The 19,191-nt window shown below is 32.1% G+C and overlaps 1 protein-coding gene across 1 annotated transcript in view; it reads left to right on the plus strand.

Moving 5' to 3' along the window:
• LOC127704431 (HORMA domain-containing protein 1-like) overlaps positions 1 to 19,191 on the plus strand; it is a 65,061-nt gene that overhangs the window by 9,781 nt on the left and 36,089 nt on the right. The window contains exons 2-9 of the mRNA XM_052208476.1: positions 461 to 505; positions 6,380 to 6,524; positions 8,737 to 8,837; positions 10,996 to 11,016; positions 11,596 to 11,622; positions 13,161 to 13,225; positions 17,135 to 17,286; positions 18,255 to 18,358. Of these exons, the coding sequence (XP_052064436.1) occupies positions 461 to 505; positions 6,380 to 6,524; positions 8,737 to 8,837; positions 10,996 to 11,016; positions 11,596 to 11,622; positions 13,161 to 13,225; positions 17,135 to 17,286; positions 18,255 to 18,358 (660 nt within the window). The remainder of the gene's footprint in view (positions 1 to 460; positions 506 to 6,379; positions 6,525 to 8,736; positions 8,838 to 10,995; positions 11,017 to 11,595; positions 11,623 to 13,160; positions 13,226 to 17,134; positions 17,287 to 18,254; positions 18,359 to 19,191) is intronic.

The raw sequence follows: 19,191 nt of genomic DNA on the forward strand, positions 1-19,191 counted from the left end.
TACAAGGCACAATTTTTTTTGATGGATTTATTATTTATCATTAAATTTAATGGCAAAAACTCTCGATCAGATTTTTTCCCCTTTCCCTAATCAAAATATTTTTCATTTCAAAGTTGGGAGTCAGAAAATTTCTTTTTTTAAGAAAAAAACCAGTAACCCTAGACTAACAATTTTTTTGGTTCAAGATAAGGTACCTCAAGCCATCATTTTTGCAAGCCAAGGGTTACAATCTGGCCTTCTACCTTCATCCTTGGCAGATAAAGTAAGAATTTCTGATCCATGAGGTAATAATCGATTTGGGTTGAAATCCTTGGTTAGCAAAGATCATGATGCTCAAGACACTTGTAACAGAAATAGCCCTTTTTGGATGGATGGATACCCCATATCCTTTGTTTCTCTCTTACATAAACTAAGTAAAAAAAATGCTAATAGATAAATAGTCTTCTTGAATTATTTTTAGATGTCTACAGCACAGATGCAGAGAACACAGGAGAAGACCAGTACAGTAAGACTCTAAAGATAGATTTTGATTGACACAATTAAAGCAAGAGTTACTTCCCTTTTGTCATCATGTTGGAGGTTTGGATGAATCAGCCAAATACAACTTGTTATACTGACTGCTAGATTTAAAAAAAAAGTTGTTTTCTGAACATTTTAATGCCCCACCGACAATAGTAGAAGGGCATTATGTTTTTCAGTCTGTGCTTCCGTTTGTTCGTCCATCGGTTTGTTCGTCCATCAGTCCATTCGTCCGTCTGTCCCGTTTCAGGTTAAAATTTTGGTCGCTTTAGGTTAAAATTTTTGGTCAAGGTAGTTTTTGATGAAGTTGAAGTCCAATCAACTTGAAACTTAGTACACATGTTCCCTATGATATGATCTTTCTAATTTTAATGCTAAATTAGAGTTTTGACCCCAGATTCACGGTCCACGGAACATAGAAAATGATAATGCGAGTGGGGCATCTGTGTACTATGGACACATTCTTGTTTTTTTTAGTTTTGCTTAAAGGGAAGATAAGAGAGCCCCTTCTATGTCTAATGTCTCTATCTTTATAAGGATTAGGACGACAGGGGAAAAAGGAGCGGAGATAGAGTGGCATAGTGAAAAAAAAATAACCGAATAGAGAACAATATAGAGAATGATTGACGAAAAGCGAAATAGTTATTGTAAAGGAGCGGAGATAGAGAGAGGCATAGTGAAAAAAAATGTTTGCTTGACAAAGTTATTACTCGCTTTGATATTTTTAGTTATACAAAATCACACATCGTGTACCTAATTGGTATTCACGTGCACTAACTTGATGCTGGGAACAGTATACTAATAAATGTTCCTGCTTGATGTGTAAAGTTTCTGCATAGCATGGTTAAAAATAATTAGTATCCCATTTGTTATATCGTAGTGTCACGGTGTTACTTTGTTAAATTTATTTAGTTTGTTAATGATTGTGTAAATAAGAATAAATATGTATAAAAACTTCATACCATTTAAGTGATTGCCTATAGGCGTTTGATTATTGTTACATTTAAGATATATATATATATTTAGAACCTTTCATACATCTTAAAGTAAAAGATGTGTGTCGGAGTTAAACGACACAAGAACCCTTTAATACTAGTACGAGAGTATAGCATGTAAAAATTCATACTCAATATGGTTGTATTGGAAATCTTTTCATACAGATTGACAACTCATGGTCCGACATGCATGTAATATTTGCCACATGACGCTCATAGTTCTTTCTACCATCATCATCTTATTCATTAAATATTGCTGTAAACATCGATGGTTCACACCCAAACAAAATGGGAGTAATATACCTTCAGATCTTTTCCGTGGTATACACTTGTGAAATATATAGACGAAATTCGGTATTGCAGTGAATCTACATCTCACAAACACAATTTTTGAATTACGATTTTGAGTGAACACCCACCAAACCAATACAAGCGTATGACAAGATATAACCATGCAGGCATTTAGTTTCGTCAGACACAAGATAAATAATCACTCTCATAAACGTATATATGCATGCAGTTTCAAATAGCAAGAACAAGCGATCGATGTCTATAGATCATTGTTAAGTCCGTTTACTAACTGTTCAGAGTCAGACATGTCAATAGTTCATTCTTGGAACCTTCATATACCCCATCCGACGATGGGAACTCTTTCTGGTAGTGTTGACAACATAAGCTTGTTTATCTGTACAAGTGGTTTCATGGCCTCTCCTGCCCCAACAAACAAATACGCTACTAGTCTGCTATCTCTGGAGCTCATCCTCAATGGCGCATATACGTCAGGAAACTTACAAGTATACTAGTAAAGATTGTTTCAAGAACAACGAGGTTGGGACGAACTGTTCTAAAATCATCAATATCAGTAATACATTACTAAGATATGCCTTTAATAACAACAACTGTATTACTTATTTGGATTAATGACGGCTATCCTAAAAAAAATCCTCAAACAAATTAATGTATTAGCTTAGATTTATAATGTATGTATATTCATTAATGAAATAAACGATAATTGGTATTCTTTTCACAAATAATTTGTCTAAGTGATTGTCAAATGAATTTAATTATGTGAGAATGATAATGTTAATAAGAAAATTAAAAAAAATCATGCATGTTATACTGTTGTATTTTTTTCAATTAAAAACTTTAAAATTGCGATAGTTTTACGATTGTTAGCATTTATAAACATCGCCAGATTTAAATACAAGTTAAAGAATTCCGGTAAAGTAAATAAAACAGATGTGCAATGATTATTAATTGGGAAATGTAACATTTAATTTTTAAGATTAAAAGTACTATGCTTTTAACTTCATTTCTTAACTTTATGCTAATTGCATAGAACGTAACCGAAAATTGTTCCATTTCAATATTGTAACACTTCCGGAATTAAAAAGTTGAATGTTAATTTTCAATTAATTTATACAATTTATTTATTGTTTCTCTATTGTCATCGGGTATTTCATCTAGATATATTAAACACGCTATACTCTTTCTGTTAATCCATTCAAAATGACAATATTCACACCTGTGTACGCCTGAGGCTAAATTGCTGCAAGGTAAAGTTCAAACGAATTCTCCTCAAATCGAGAAATAAACAATGACTTTACAAAATAATATACACACTCTGTTCACAAATATTTTGCATTGAAATGGTAATCAAAGTTATAACGGTAAATAAAACTTAAAATATTTTCAGTTCAATATCAGTAAAAATGATCTATAGATATTTTATGAAAAAATCTCAATAATTTATGAAATTTATTCGAAAATATTTATATCTAGATAACTTCATATAGGAAGTTTTATTCAATCATTACAAAACGGTACACACATATTCATTTTCTTTCATTCTTATATTGAGGTTATTAACTACAACCAACGGTCATCTGTGCGCTTTTAATTACGTAAAATTCTGATAAGCAATTAAGACTTCTACAGATTTTATTTTTTCCCATGATTCAACAAATCGGGTTAAAACGTCACAACCCAGTGACGTAGGTCAACCAAAAAAGTTACAAATACTTGATTTTCTCCGTTATTAGAAAGAATATAAATTTAAAACTTTGTGAATGTGTTTTTTATGTTAAGATGAACATATTTAGATGATAAGTAAAAAATCGCGGACTTTCCCTTTAACCCTTTCAACGCTATACACGGCATATGCCGCGATGATGTACGCAGCCCGCCACTGCTGTTCGTGGCATATGTTACGATTACGATGGATTTTTCATTCTGAGTCGTAACCATTCAGTTTTCATTCGGGTCCTCTCTAATTTTTCCTAGTATAAATCGAGGATATACAAGGTCCCGTTTGCGCTTGAAATCGCGGGAATTTTAATGGTTAAAGCATGCAGAAGAAGAAAAATAAAAGAAAATATTTTGACAAATGCAAATGGCGGAAATCGAAAAAGACGCTGTAAATATGGAAATATTTCAGCATTTCTATGGCGAAACTGACAACGAAGAATAGAAAGGTTTCCCTTTATCTCAATGTGTTAATTACATTCAATTTGTGTGGGAAATATGATTTGTTGATCTTTACGAGACATAGTGAAAAGGGGGGGGGGGGGGGGGGGGGGAAACAGAGGTTGACTGGAAATTTTGAGGATGGAGCCACTTATTTGCGCCACATTTACATTATATGTTATGTATGGTGCAAATAAGCTATGGAATTGAGCAATTGGTGTCTTCATTATTATATGGCAGATAAAACAACAAAATAAATGAAGATAAGAAGTTGTTTTTATTCAAAATTAAACACAAATACAATAATTTTGCACCTTTTACCTGTTAATTACCTGAAAATGCAGGTAGCTTGATGAAAATTTTACTAAAATAATTGCATAACATTACAGTTCATGCTCTCCTGAGCATTTTTCATGCACAACTTTGTCTGTATCTCTAATGATTAAAAAGATACAGCAGTCTGATAAGGAATATACTGTTCTAATGAATGAACACCAAAAAAATGCAGCAGCAGCAGACATTTTTCTATTTTTTTTGTGTAGCGTTGAAAGGGTTAAAATTCATCACTACTATCTAGTAAGCATCTTTTATCAGACTTGATTGCACTGAAGTTTCAATTTGGTTAGTCAAATAAGAAAATCAACCATTTACCCCTCCAAAATGGTGGCCAAGGGAAAGAACACATGCTCAAATTACTAATGAATCTATGTATACTACAATATATAATTGTTGTTGCACTTAGTCTTAGTCATAGTCATACTTTAGCCAGTTTGACATGACTTTGTATGTACATTATGTATTTTGGAATTGAGATAAAGAGTTAAAATGCTAAATAAATGTATTAACTAGAATTGGCTAAAATTCTCAATTTTACAGATTTACAGGGATCCAATTTTTATTAAGAATTGCTCTTTAGCCATGCTGAATTTACTGTCTTCATTCATAACTTTATACAAATGTAAAATATAAAATTCTCCCTTTCTGCAAGAGTTAAAATATTCCCAACTTGGTGTGTTAAAAATTGTAGGGTCTGTTGCTTATGAACTCTTTCCCAATCAATTATATGAATGTGAAAAATGCATTGTATTTAACAAATCATTATCATCCCCACAGCAATGCGACAAAAGTAAAAATTTTGCCTCTCTCATTAGGAGTCTCTCTGAAACACTTCATGCAATATTCCTCAAGACCTTTATTAATTCTTGTTTGAAAAACGTGAATGTGAAAGTTTTTGCTAGTTGTTAAACAGCCAAGTAAATCATACCTGCCAACCCTCCCGTTTTGAGCGGGAGACTCCCGCCCTTATGGTGAAATTCCGGAAATCTGCTTGCCGGTTCGCTCCCGTGCGGGAGTAAAAAATCTCCCACTTTCGGATGTTTTAACCCCAATTGACAAGTCTGACAACATTAATTACGTTTTTGTGTCACTGATGAGGGTAGTTGTTACCTGTAAATCACAGACCTTATGAAATTAAATGGCTTCACTTGACAGCTTGGGTGTCAAACATAATACTAATTAACGATCATTAACGACTTTTACCTCAAGCTTAGTGTATTTTGAAAGCACTTCAAAGAAATTTCGGGTTACTTCCCCTGTTTAATCATGTTTTAAGGTACACTCCTTAAAATAATGTTAATTGATAAATGAATATAAATTAAATACAAATTGAACAAAGAATCATAAAAGCATTGTAATTTAATGATTTTGAATGTCTTAGGACAAAATAAAAAAATATTATATTTTGAAAATGATTTAAGATATCTATACTTCTATTCAATGTTTTAATTGAAATTTATAAGAAATATATTGAACAAGTAAATTTTCTATGCTGCCCTAAAGGGACACAAATATCAAATGTTGAATGTTACTGCAACTGAAAATTTCAAATCTCCAGTTGTGGCTTGACAATGTTGTCATGAGTATGCTCAGAGGTATTGAAAAAGGAAAAAAAAAAACACTTGTATAGGATATAACCATGATTGAAGAAATAAAGTATATCTATTAACTCTTATTGGTGTTTTGTAGATGAATAAATAAACAGGTCATATATTTTACTTGAAAATGTCGTTCGCGCAAAATCTCCCCCTCAGCTGTCATAGCTGAGGGGGAGATCTCCCTCATTGAAGGTTTCAGAGGTTGGCAGGTGTGAGTAAATCATCTACCAGTGCAACCATATACCATACAACAATGATGTGTTATATCAGTTGTGGTAGACATTTTATTTGCAAGTTACATGATAGGCTTGATTGATCTCTGTCTAAAATGTATTTTCCTTTTGCAAGTTAAAGTTGTATTCGGGGAAAATGATTGAATATTAGAACTGCATCAACTGGACTTCAAGACATAGCTCTGTGCAACAAGGACAAACTCTTGAGCATGTATTTTATATTTTTAAATAGTGGTCTGCCATTTTTCCAAATGAAACTGTGACAGAACAACAGTCAACATTATTTGTGAAGAAGCTTGTTGCTGTAGCTGTGTCCAACATTGCATATTTACGAGCAATCTTCCCAGAGCATTCATTTGGTGATAGGTGTTTGGAAGGTAAGTTGGGAATATAGAAGATGAGCTGGTGTCCTGGATTTCCTTGTGGTCAAACTTTAAGATAAAAATTAAAAGATGTGGTATATATATGATTGCCATTGAGACAAGTCTGTTTTCTTGAAACTGAATAATTCTTCCACTTTTTATGAAACTTAAAAAAACAACCCAAAACCAGTAGCTCCTGATGCTAAATTTGCTTGTTCAAAAGTAGATTAGAAATAAAGGGAGCTGTTGGAAAAATCTTTCTTTTAGCAGCTTTCATTTTTGTCTTACTTTGCAAAATTTTGAGGCAAAACTTTGGAATGCTGTTTCTGGCAAAAGTGTCAAAAATTTGTTTAGGTCATTCTAAAGGGAACCACTCATGGTAAATCAGTTCTATTTGGTATTTCACATTGACACATCTCATTTCCATGGAGATTATTTGGTCCCTCTCCCTTAGTTATGGTCTATTGACTTTCAAACTTTTAATTAATTTAAATGTTCAAAGTTTTTGATTATGTCTGTTTGAGAAGAACCCCATTGGTATGGAAGGTTAATGATATTTGGAATGCAGTTGTATCAGCATAAGCACATCTCATATCCATGGAGATTATTAGGGCCCCACTGAATGGCAGACACCCTATAGTGATCAGTCTGTTTGTCCGTCTGTCTGTCTGTCCGTCCGTAACAAATTGTGTCTGCTCTATATCTAGAGAACCGTTATGATTTCAAAGTTTATACTTGACATGTATATTAACCAACACCAGAGGGTGTGTCATAATGTATGTACAACTTCCTAGGTCAAAGGTCAAGGTCAAAAACTTTGGTTTTAGTTGACAACCCCATGTCCTATGGTAAAGATCGTGTCCGCTCTATATCTTGAGAACCATTATGATTTCAAAATTTATACTTGACATGTATATAAACCAACACCAGAGGGTGTGTCATAATTTATGTATAACTTCCTAGGTCAAAGGTCAAGGTCAAAAACTTTGGTTTCAGTTGACAACCCCATGTCCAATGATAAAGATACAAATTTTTTACCACAAATTATTCACAGCGGGGCCCACAGAGATGGCTCCTATCTCAATGATATCTAGTTTGGTCTAATTGATTTCAAAACTTTAGCTCAAGTTGGGGGATTTGTTCAGTTTTAAATTCCTCAACTACTAACTTGAGGGTTCTTTCTAAAATCAGGGGTGGACAGCTATCCGCAAATACATGTATATTCTTATTTTCTGAAAGCTTGTAAACATGGCCCGTCTTAGACAAAAGGGAATTAAGTGTTACCCTTGACCATCTTTCCGTCTCTCCCATTTTCGTTTCTGCACAGTAACTTAAGTTTTCCTCATCCAAATTTAATGAAACTCATACACAATGCTGAGAACAAAGCATGCAGAATTCGGGTAGTGAGTCACTTACCGTTCTAGAGTTATGCCCCTTTATAACTTGGAAAAATTGCAATGCTTGAACAGGGGCATTCGTGTCCTTATACACATTCTTCTTTTATTTTATTACATTTTTATTAAATGTAAAGTGCTTGTCATGTTGGACACAAAAAATCTTCCATGAGATTTTTAAATTTATTTATAATGATTTGTATTTGATTTGGCTTGCTTACTTATAATCAATAAAAAAAATAACAAATCGATTTATGAATATTTTGTATAAACAATTTAGACCCAGTCAGGTAACCATACAAGGAAAAGGACAGACAAATGAATTATAGCAAAATAACACAGAAATTACAAAAATGTAATGACATGGTAAAAATCTTAGATCCTCCTTTGTTTTACTCTTCTTGGAACTTGTGTGCTTTTGCAAATGATTTTTGTCTCTAATGGCAGTTTATAGAAATTTCTTGAGCAAGAATAGTTGTTTTTTTCTTTCGGTCGAGTAAAATACCTTGGTCACGTGCTCAAAGGGCAAGTTGTCAAAAAAGTCAATGTTGAAACCTGATGATAAACAAAATACAGGTCACATACAATTTAAATTTTGGTTTTGCTATTACCTTTAAAGAGTTTTTTCTGCAAGTGGTGGTATCAGTCTAGAAGACTTAGTTGCAGTTCATAACAGTATTGCTTCATATACTATTACTAATAAAATATTAAATTAAATTAAAAAATGAAATCAAATTCTTGTTTACTTAGGACAGAGTTGTTGTTTTTATAACTTCTAATACACATTACATTTAATGTTTTAAAATAGATCCATTCTTTTCTGTTATAATTAGACCTCAACTTGAAGATACTGAGAGATGATAGTTCATGCCCAGGAGCTTGTCAAGTTATCAAATGGGTGAAGGGCTGTTTTGATGCTATTGAAAAGAAATATGTAAGTTACTTGCTTGAAACAGTCTTAAGTTTTATTCAACACTTTTGTAAAACACTTTAACAGTATGTTTAGAATTTAGATAATATTTTTTGCTTTTTAATTTTTTAAAATTTATTAAGTGCCTTCAGAGAAAAATAGTATTTTGGAGTGATGGGCTGCCTTTCTACTTCAGACACGAACAACACAGCGGTCTAAAACTTTCTTAAAAAAACCAACAGACAGGCAGGACAATAAATCTTTATATGTGTTTAAATCATACGTTCTTAAGGGAAAACTGTTTCTGGTTGAAGTGTACCTGAATATTTAAATAAAAAAATCTTGATTTCTAGCGAGATTGATCTTCTGTAGACTGCCATACATAGAACTGTGTTTTCCTACTCTTATCACTTTAGTGTTTTGTATGTTCACTGCAGACTATACAACACTTAACTACCGAAGTTAGTCGTATATTGTCTGCGGTTTTTTACTCCAAAATTAAAATTGCCAGGTAGGGGTGGGGATTATAAAGTACTATAAGCAAGAAATAGGAGAAAAACTTGATTTCACGATGATTGTTTATGTCTGCCATGTTTGTTATTGAAATTGTACAGGGGTTCAAATTTGATTTACATAATGAAAGGTCCAAACTAATTGAATTTTCAAACGGAAATGTCCTCCTTTAAAATCAAAAGTTCTGTATAAGGCATCAGTTTAAAGAATGGGAGGTCCTTAACTTTTGTAATTCAAAAATGAAAAGCCCCCTCCAAAAAAAGACAGGTACAGGACCTCTGACTCACGCTAATTTGATCCCCTGTTGTAGAGGGTGCCCTTATTTCTTTTCAAAACTAGAATTTATCCAATATTAAATGATATGTATCATAAACAAATGCTTCTTTACAAATTGATCATTTCTTTTCTTAGCATTGCATAACATTGCAGTAATCAGCATCCATGAGTCCTTCAGGTCAAGAAATTATTGACTTTTTTTCATGAGAAATCTCTACTTTTGTGAAAAATTCTACTGAACTCACCGTTCCCTGTGTTTGCTTTTATTATTATCGGAACTATTTTATTTAAATAGAGTATTAATACATAATACGTTTTGGAATGCTGGTCAGTAGTTACTCGGGGACACTCGCATGTCTAGGTTTTTAACCAATCAGCAATGGGGTTTCCCAGTCACTGCCGCATGTGCTTCTCGTTTACTAATTGTTTTTCGAGATCATACTAATTAACCAATGAAATTCATAGCTAATTTTGAATTAACCAATCAGCGCTTAATTAGCCGGGCTTTTGTTTTATGCACACAGGCTCAACTATTCCTAAAGCAACGCTTGCTTGCAGCAGCCATTATTATTTTACTGGGAAAATTTTTCTTCCCACCCTCCAACTCCCTTAAGGACATTTAATTTTATTTGTTAAAAGATGTATACACATGCATAATACATATGTTTATTTGATAAGAAGCATCAACTTCACATATCTTTTTGTATTGTTTAATTTAGTAGAGTAGTATTGTTTAAAGAACTCACAGTAATTATGTACTTTTTGTTAGGAGTACCACAGTTTTTCAACTTGATTTTGCTTTCTTTGTAAATATGTTTATTGCTTTATTGATATGCAAAAAAATATTAAACTGTGATTCTTTCTCCCAAACCTGTGTCTGTTTACTTTATTCCTTATACTATGACCAGTTGGCATTTCTTGGTCCCTTTACTGAACTCTGATAAGTGTAAATCAGGTGCCTTTATCTGCACTGTAACTCTTCAGCATTCGGTCAGGGCACCAAAGACATAGCAGACTGGTTATTGGTACAACTGACATATACACAGCATAATAAGGGAGGATCTGGGTGGGACAGTGTTATGAATTAATAGTATGAATAAGCAGCAAGGTATAGCTCATTTGTATATAATTTACATATTTTGCTATTGAAGGAGAATTGGGCATTTCTGAAAACAATGCAGCATGATAAAGAGTTAAAATTTTAGTTCTGTTGATAAATGCTCTAATTTTATTATGCTGTCAATGATTTCTTTTAAACCCCCATCTTTTTCTCCATTAAGAGATCTTACCAGAAATTCATATAATTAATTTTACAATACAGTATATTTTATATATTAAAAATAAATTCTATATAGAATGAATTCAAGTAAAAGATTTAGGATTTTTTTTTCAGTTGAGGATGCTGATTATAGGGGTAAGTAAATTTAAATTTGATTTTGTAAAAATTTATGATAATTGGAGGACCTTAGGCTTCTTGATGGATTCCAGTTAGAAAGGAAAAGCTTGTGACTTTGGCTTCCAAGTACAAAAAACCAAATTTGTCAAATAGAAATACTTCTTTATTTTAAATTAAATGACCTAAGTTTATTAAGACCCTGATATTTTGCAATTTGCAATTTTCAAATATTAATTATTCTGAAGATCTAGGAAAAAGCCATGTTAACAAAACTTATGCTTTTGGTATGGCTGACCATAGATTGCCTCTGATTATCATTTTATTGAATTGTTTGAAGGAAAAAACAGTAAAACTTCCTGTTTTAATTGATGAACTCTGAAAAAGTCTGGCATTAATAGCAATATATATGACAATATGATTATTATAAAAAGTCAATGACAAAAGATTAATATATTGATAGGGTTTTTCTTTAAAAATGCTGGGACACTTAACAAAAACCCTTAAGATTTTGAATTTGTTAAAAAAAATTGATATCCATTATTTTTTTAACAGTTTATGTAGTTTTATATAACTTGAAACATTTTTTCTATATTTCAGATCTATGTTGACCCGGAAGATCCTGATGTAAGTGCATCAACAAATTTTGGAAATCTATATCTTTTGACCTACATAATCCAGTATATCTAGATCTTCCATACATAGTTAATTTGTAGGGGGGAAAGAGGTGGAAGATTATTATACTATTATTATTGTTATTACGTTGACCATGATTGATTGATTGTTGATTGCATAATGTCACATCAGCACAAAAATGCTATGTTGTGAAGAGGGGGAAGTACCAATAGAAGAATTAAAATTCTAAGAAACCCACAAAATCATTGCAAATGTAAAAATGAGGAAAAAACAAACAAGTCTACGAAATGTTACATAAAAACTAAGTCTGAGCAACACAATACCCACTAAAAACCAGGGGTGGTCTAAGGTGTTCCGGACAGTAAGCAGATCCTGCTCCAAATGTGGCAACTGTCATGTTGCTCATGGCAGGTACATATTAGATATTAAGTTCAAATTCGATGATGTCACAAATAATAGGCTTTTTAAATAATCAAGTGTCTTAGAACTATCAATTTTCACCACATAGTTAATCCATCTGTTGTTAATGTCGGACCTAAAATTGCAAATTCATCAGGATTCTAATATGCTATTATTTAAATAGATTCTGAGACAATAGATGTAACCATCTGCATCACATTTTTGTTGTATTTTACTCAGCAAATACAAATCAGAACTTTTCAATAGAATTTTTTTTACCAAACTTCATATTATAATCTACAATTTTTTTTTAAAACGACGCTGAAAAGGCATGTATGATCTTGATAAATTTTCAAATTCTATTTACAGAATTTTGGAAGTTTTCTCAAAACTTGTAAATATGCTTGTTTTCTGAAACCTTGCTCTGACCTATCTTTTGCTTTTCACTGACTTCAATTAAGTTTTAAGTCCAAGTTTAGATTTCAAATACTAAGAGGGCTACAATCATAGAACATGGTGAAAGGATGCAGTTTTGGGAGTGTAGAGCTATTGCTTAAAAAAGAAATATGGTCACTCTTGCTTATTTTTAACACTTCACTGACTGATTAAAATTTAATTCCATGTTCAGATCTCGGATACTATGATGTACAATTGTTTCACAGGATGTAAGGATTCAGTTTACACAAAAAGTAGGTCACTGATCTTTGTTTAAGCTTTGTGTTTGGTGCATACATTTTATACTGTAGCACTTAGATTGACAAGACTATTGAATGTATCTAATATTGACAAGACTATTGAATGTATCTAATATAATTCATTTGCTAAGTGTTTTTTTGAACAAAAAATTAACACTAACTTTGTATTAAGTTCAATGTGAAAATTCATTTTCAAAATAATTTTGTGATCTACATTTTGGTCATTTTTAACAATGAAATTAAATTCCACTTCAACAATTGTTATGATTATGAGATCAGGTTTATAAATTCAATTAAAGGACGAGACAAACTTTTTATTTGTAAATTGTCTTATGTTTTTAATACAGAATGATATTGTATTTTGTAATTTTCATTGAATAACTACTTGAGAAATGTACATTTTGTCATCTTAAATTATTTACTGTTTTTTTTCAGACTGTAATTGAGTCATACACTTTCAAGTTTTCCTACACCAACAATGGGGGAATTGACATATACAGGTGATTTTTCTTTAAATTAAAGCAAGTTGGATTCCAAACACTATGTTTAGTTATCCTTTTGCAACAAAAAAGGATATGGTGATGGTAAAATCTCTTGAGCATGTATGTGTCAATTGACTCAATGCATTTGTGGTTAACTTTTACACAGGCCACAGCACTTGATTGATCACTATCTAACTTTATATACATAATTACCTTGAAGAGAAGATGACCCAGTTGTTTTCCAAAATCAATTTTCAAGCCAAAACCTTAAGGGCTGTTCCAAAAATTTTTGGTTGGAGGAAGATGGGAGGCACTTAGATAAACAAAATATGAGTGGTTGCATTTTCCATAGATTTTGTAAGAATGATAAGTAAAATAAAAAAAAAAAAAAATTTTGTAGGTGATCACGGTCTTTAAAAAATGCCTCTCATCCCCTCCATGTGTTTAAATCTTGAAAAGCCCTTACCTACTTTTTGGCTTCAGCAAGATTCATTAAACACTTTAAAGAGAGGATAACTCTTCTTTATTTTCGAAGTCAGGGGTAAATCTGAGGTCAAAACCTTGTCAACCTAAAATGGACTGTGGCCTAAGCAAGATTTAATAAACTTGGTACATACAGTTTTCCCAAGCTACCTTGAAAGCAGGAAAAGGTCAGGAATTTTAGTTCAGTCCTTTAAGGCCTAGAAATGCACTTGAAATTCTAAATATATGATGAAAGATCCTTGCAAAATTATTTTTTTTAATTTGAGTTATTTCCCTTTGTCTAGTATAGGGGTAAATTCAGTAAAAAATCTCCCATTGACTGTAATGCTAATCTATGTCTTGAATTAAATTTATACCTGATTTACCTTTAGAAATTAGAAAATTTCATATATCATTCATGAAAGTACAAATGTAGCCCTATCATTTGCAACAATAAAAACATAGGGTCATGCGGCATTTTTGGGCCTTCACATGGCCTTGTTTACAAACACTGTAGATTCGCACTTAATTCCTTAACTGACCCCCATTACTTTTCAACCCTGTAGTAAAAAAATTTAGTACATTCAGCATTTATTTTTTATTTTTTTTCAACGCTAGTTTTTATCCATCTATCAAAAAATATTTATTGCAAACATTATCTACCAATCAGAAGAGCACATGACTTCAGTTTTATACAGAAAGCTCTCCCCCAAATGGGCGGTCCCTGATGACGTATATTTATTTACTTAATTTACCCCTATAAGGGACTTTTTAGTAGCTTTTCCCTCTTTTTTTGTAATAATCATGTAATGTATCCAATTTTCAAGTTCCAGTTTCAATACAACATTCATAAATGCTGAACTTGTAAAGATAGAGGAAAATTTATACTACAGCCCATACTGCGGCCAATGTATATTTGGTATATAAAGTTGCATATTGACTGTTTGTAAAAGAATGGTGTAAAATACTATGCTTAATAAATATGAATTGTTTTCTGTGTTTGCTTTGACCAGTATTGCAAGTACATCTAGAAACTAAAGTCTTGATGTACTCTTAGTTAAATTTTGCCTTATATGGAAGTGTTTGATTAAATACCCTGAAAAGACCACAAAAACACTTTTCAAAGGCTTTTTTAAGCAGTTTCATACAAAAAAAACCAACAATTATGTTTCATTTTACTAAATTTGTGTTTTAATTACTTGTAAAGTTCACAAAATGTCATTGACAATCACTCTGCAGAAGTTCCTGTTACCCCAACATCAGGATGGTTTCTTCGCCAAAACTAGACAGACAAAACTGAAGTAGAAAAAAGTGCCAAATATGAAAAAATAAGACTGGGTATGACCAAACATTGCATTTGGAAGATTAAAGTAACAATTTAGAATATTTAAAAGCAATTATTTAACATAGTAATCCAATTACAAACATTTCAACACTAGTTTCATAGATGAAGGGCATGTAATCATAAAAAGTTATCTACAATTTTTTTTAGATAAAGTAACGCAATGCGTTATGTAAAAATAAATGAATATCTTCATGCGGTCAGATTATTCAAGTGTTAAAATACTTGAAAAGTGCTTATTTACAACTTGTTCTACAACTTAACATGGTGAAACACAGCTTAAAAAAAATACACTGTCAAAGGGAGGTAATTCTGATTTTCCATATGATTTTACACATAATGAGGAGAAATATGTGCAAAATGTGTTGTAAAATGGGGGGGAATATTTATGCCTTTCATTGATATCATAACTCTCAAGTGTAATTTCTATTGTTTCGTTCAATCTGGACACAAAAACTGATTTTTACCATATACCCCATGCTTCCTCTCACAGTACACTCAGTGCATCTTGGATAGCCGAGTTAAACATAGAAATTTGTGTAAAAAACAACTTCAAATGGTTCCAAAATGCTTCCATTGCATTAATATACACAGGAAATAAGTTTTGTGATTATTGTGTGGCCTTGGACAAGTACAGTGACAGAATGCATATTTTCCTATAGGGGTAAATTCAGTAAAAAATCTCCCATTGACTGTAATGCTAATCTATGTCTTGAATTAAATTTATACCTGATTTACCTTTAGAAATTAGAAAATTTCATATATCATTCATGAAAGTACAAATGTAGCCCTATCATTTGCAACAATAAAAACATAGGGTCATGCGGCATTTTTGGGCCTTCACATGGCCTTGTTTACAAACACTGTAGATTCGCACTTAATTCCTTAACTGACCCCCATTACTTTTCAACCCTGTAGTAAAAAAATTTAGTACATTCAGCATTTATTTTTTATTTTTTTTCAACGCTAGTTTTTATCCATCTATCAAAAAATATTTATTACAAACATTATCTACCAATCAGAAGAGCACATGACTTCAGTTTTATACAGAAAGCTCTCCCCCAAATGGGCGGTCCCTGATGACGTATATTTATTTACTGAATTTACCCCTAAACATTAGATTCAGGTTTACTTTAAATAAACTCATCATACAAACATAGGTTAAAATTTTGTATGCCAGATGCGCGTTTCGTCTACAAAAGACTCATCAGTGACACTCGAATCAAGAAAGTCAAAAAGGCCAAGTAAAGTACGAAGTTTGAGAGCATTGAGGACCCAAAATTCCGAAAGGTTTTGTCGAATACAGCTAAGGTAATCTATTCTTTGGATAGAAAATCCTTAGTATTCCAAAAAATCAAAAGTTTTATAAACAGTTAATTTATAATTATGACCACATCAATGATAATTCATGTCAACATGGAAGGCTGACTACTGGGCTGGTGATACCATCGAACCATGGTTAAATGTTTGTAAGAGGCAGAACTATTTTGCATATGATGAAAGCAGTTACTGACCATGATTTAAGTCTTTTGATTGATTGTAAGAAAGGCTATTTGTGTTATTATTTCCAGCCTTTACTGCAAGGGCTGACTTTTTGCTATACCCCTATTTTTGTATTGATATTCACAGGAAAAGAAAATTAACAGGGCACATGCAATGCTTTAAAAATTAACAGCATAACCATCTTTGAACATTAACCTTTAAGATTAAAATTAAAGATTGAAATAAGCAAAAATCATGGCAGTTACAATGAAATAATTGCATACAGCAAGAATTTTCATATTATAATTTCAAATATTATATGTTGAAATATAAGATATAAACAAAGGAAAAGTAAAAGCTCATCACTCAAAAACAAGACAACCATGAGAAGACCTGAAAAATGTAAGAACATGATGGCATCAAGTAGTACAATGTAGAAACACTAAATATATAACTGTTCTTGAAAATAAGTTGATGAAGGTACTTGTTTGTAGGATGTATACATAATTGATTCTATCCTCTATTTACTCCTCTTGAATTTCAAATATATAGAAGCAGCTGTAACCTATCAAATTTGTTACCATATTTTCACAGTAATCTGCTCTTGAACAAATTTGATTATATAAGAATTACTATTTCAGGAATGACAAGAAAGTATCCAGTGCATACTCAGCATCAGAGACAAAGAAAGCTACCATCAGACTTTTGAGGACAATTGTAGTGTTGACACAAACATTAAAGTCATTACCTGATGATATCATGATGACTATGAAGCTTCTCTACTTTGACGATCGTGAGATTTATGTTTACCATTATATTAGTTTGTCATATTTTATGCTTGATATTGAAATATTTAGGTGTGTTATAATTGGCTTTAAGAGGACTGAATGCATTTGAAAATGAATATATATAAATATTCATTTACAGGCCTCAAATGATAGGCAAAGTTTAAATTGATTGTTTGTTGCCAGGCCAAATATTTCATGCATATTCAGGACAAATTAAAATTTGATACCATGGATAAGCTCTGCTTAGTGGGTTGACAAAGGTGAAGGGAGGAAAATTAGGACTGCCATTGGAAAATGAAGATATGCAATAGTCTACCTACATGTACAGACCCCTCAAAGAGTTGTTACAAGCTTTGCCATAAGCATTTTTTATGCCCTGCCCCCTCCACAGCGATGTGTTACCCTTGTTCGTCTGTATGTCTGTACCTATACATGTACGTATGTTTGTCCCAAAATTAGTTTCTGTTCTCTAACTTTAGTTTGCCTCAACCAAATGTCATGAAACTTGTACACAATGTTTATTACCACAATACACAGATCAAGCTCGAATTTTTGTGGCATCACTTTTACCGTTCTAGAGTTATGCCCCTTCATTAATGGAAAAATTGCTGTATTTTTTGTTTCCGTTCTCTAACTTTAGTTTGCCTCAATCAAATATTTTGAAACTTATACACAAAGTTTTTTACCATAAAACACAGATCGAGTTAGAATTTGGGTGGCATCACTTTTACAGTTCTCTAGTTATGTCCCTTTATAACGTTATATGCAAGGGAGGGCATCATCTGTGTCCCATGGACACGTTCTCCATTTATTTCTATTTGACGTCATGAACAACTATCCCCATAGTGGTGGTTTTGTATATAACTAGATATCACTGGAATCAAAATTTACTTACATTTATTATGAAATAAAAATAAAGTATTTATCAAAATATTAAATTTTTCAGATATTTATTAGCAATATATATTTTCAGTTACACCTGGTGATTATGAACCTCCAGGTTTCAAGGCCGCACAAACAGACCGCTTTCAGTTTGAAGAAGAACCTATGAATATTAAAGTTGGAGATGTTACAACTGTAAGAAACATCATTCAATCATACAATCTACTTTTGCAATACTTCCGTTTTTAGACATCTTTTTTTACTTTGCATGGTCTTTGTTTATTGAGGGATGGACGGTGGATTACCCAGAAGTGATACCGTCTTTTGGTGTGTATAGTATGCACCCCCTTTTCACCCTTGAAACTTGAGAAAAAAAGTTTCTTCTTATGCTTTACATGCAAGGACTTTCTGGAAAAATCCTAACTTGAAACTCAGTAAAATGCGTCCATTGAAAATTATTTCTTTTTCTGGGACAAATTGAACTCCAGTCCTGGTTGATTACAGGATAATGAAAACGTTGTTGCAGAATAAATAGCTTAGGGAACAATGTTTGATTCTTTATTGTTTCCACGGATGTGTTTGATTGAGAACAACAGGAAGTTGTTTAAATACAAATCATAGTCGGTGAATCTTGTACGGAATACGGATTCACAACGAATATTCTTCAATACACAATAAATAAATAAATTGTAATACTTATGTTGATATATTAGTGCTAAAATAAATGTTAATCTCTGCTAATTTCATTTATTGTTTGTTGGTACTCATTGAATCGTTAAATCTGGATTATCACACTCTTATTGATAATCAATTAGGAAGTCTAATCGTTGTCAAAACAAATCAATTGGCAGGTTCACTTTGTTCCTCAATCAAATTAGTACATGTATTTAAATGGCATTTTGAAAACATGCATACAATTTATGATTTGTATGAAGGTTTTTATAGAGGATTTTAAAATGTCACAAAGTAAAAACGTATAAAATCATCACTTGATACAACTTCATAAAGATAAAGTCACATGACGTGAT

This window comes from Mytilus californianus, unplaced genomic scaffold (genome assembly GCF_021869535.1).
Source record: "Mytilus californianus isolate M0D057914Y unplaced genomic scaffold, xbMytCali1.0.p SCAF_6, whole genome shotgun sequence".
NCBI lineage: Eukaryota > Metazoa > Mollusca > Bivalvia > Mytilida > Mytilidae > Mytilus > Mytilus californianus.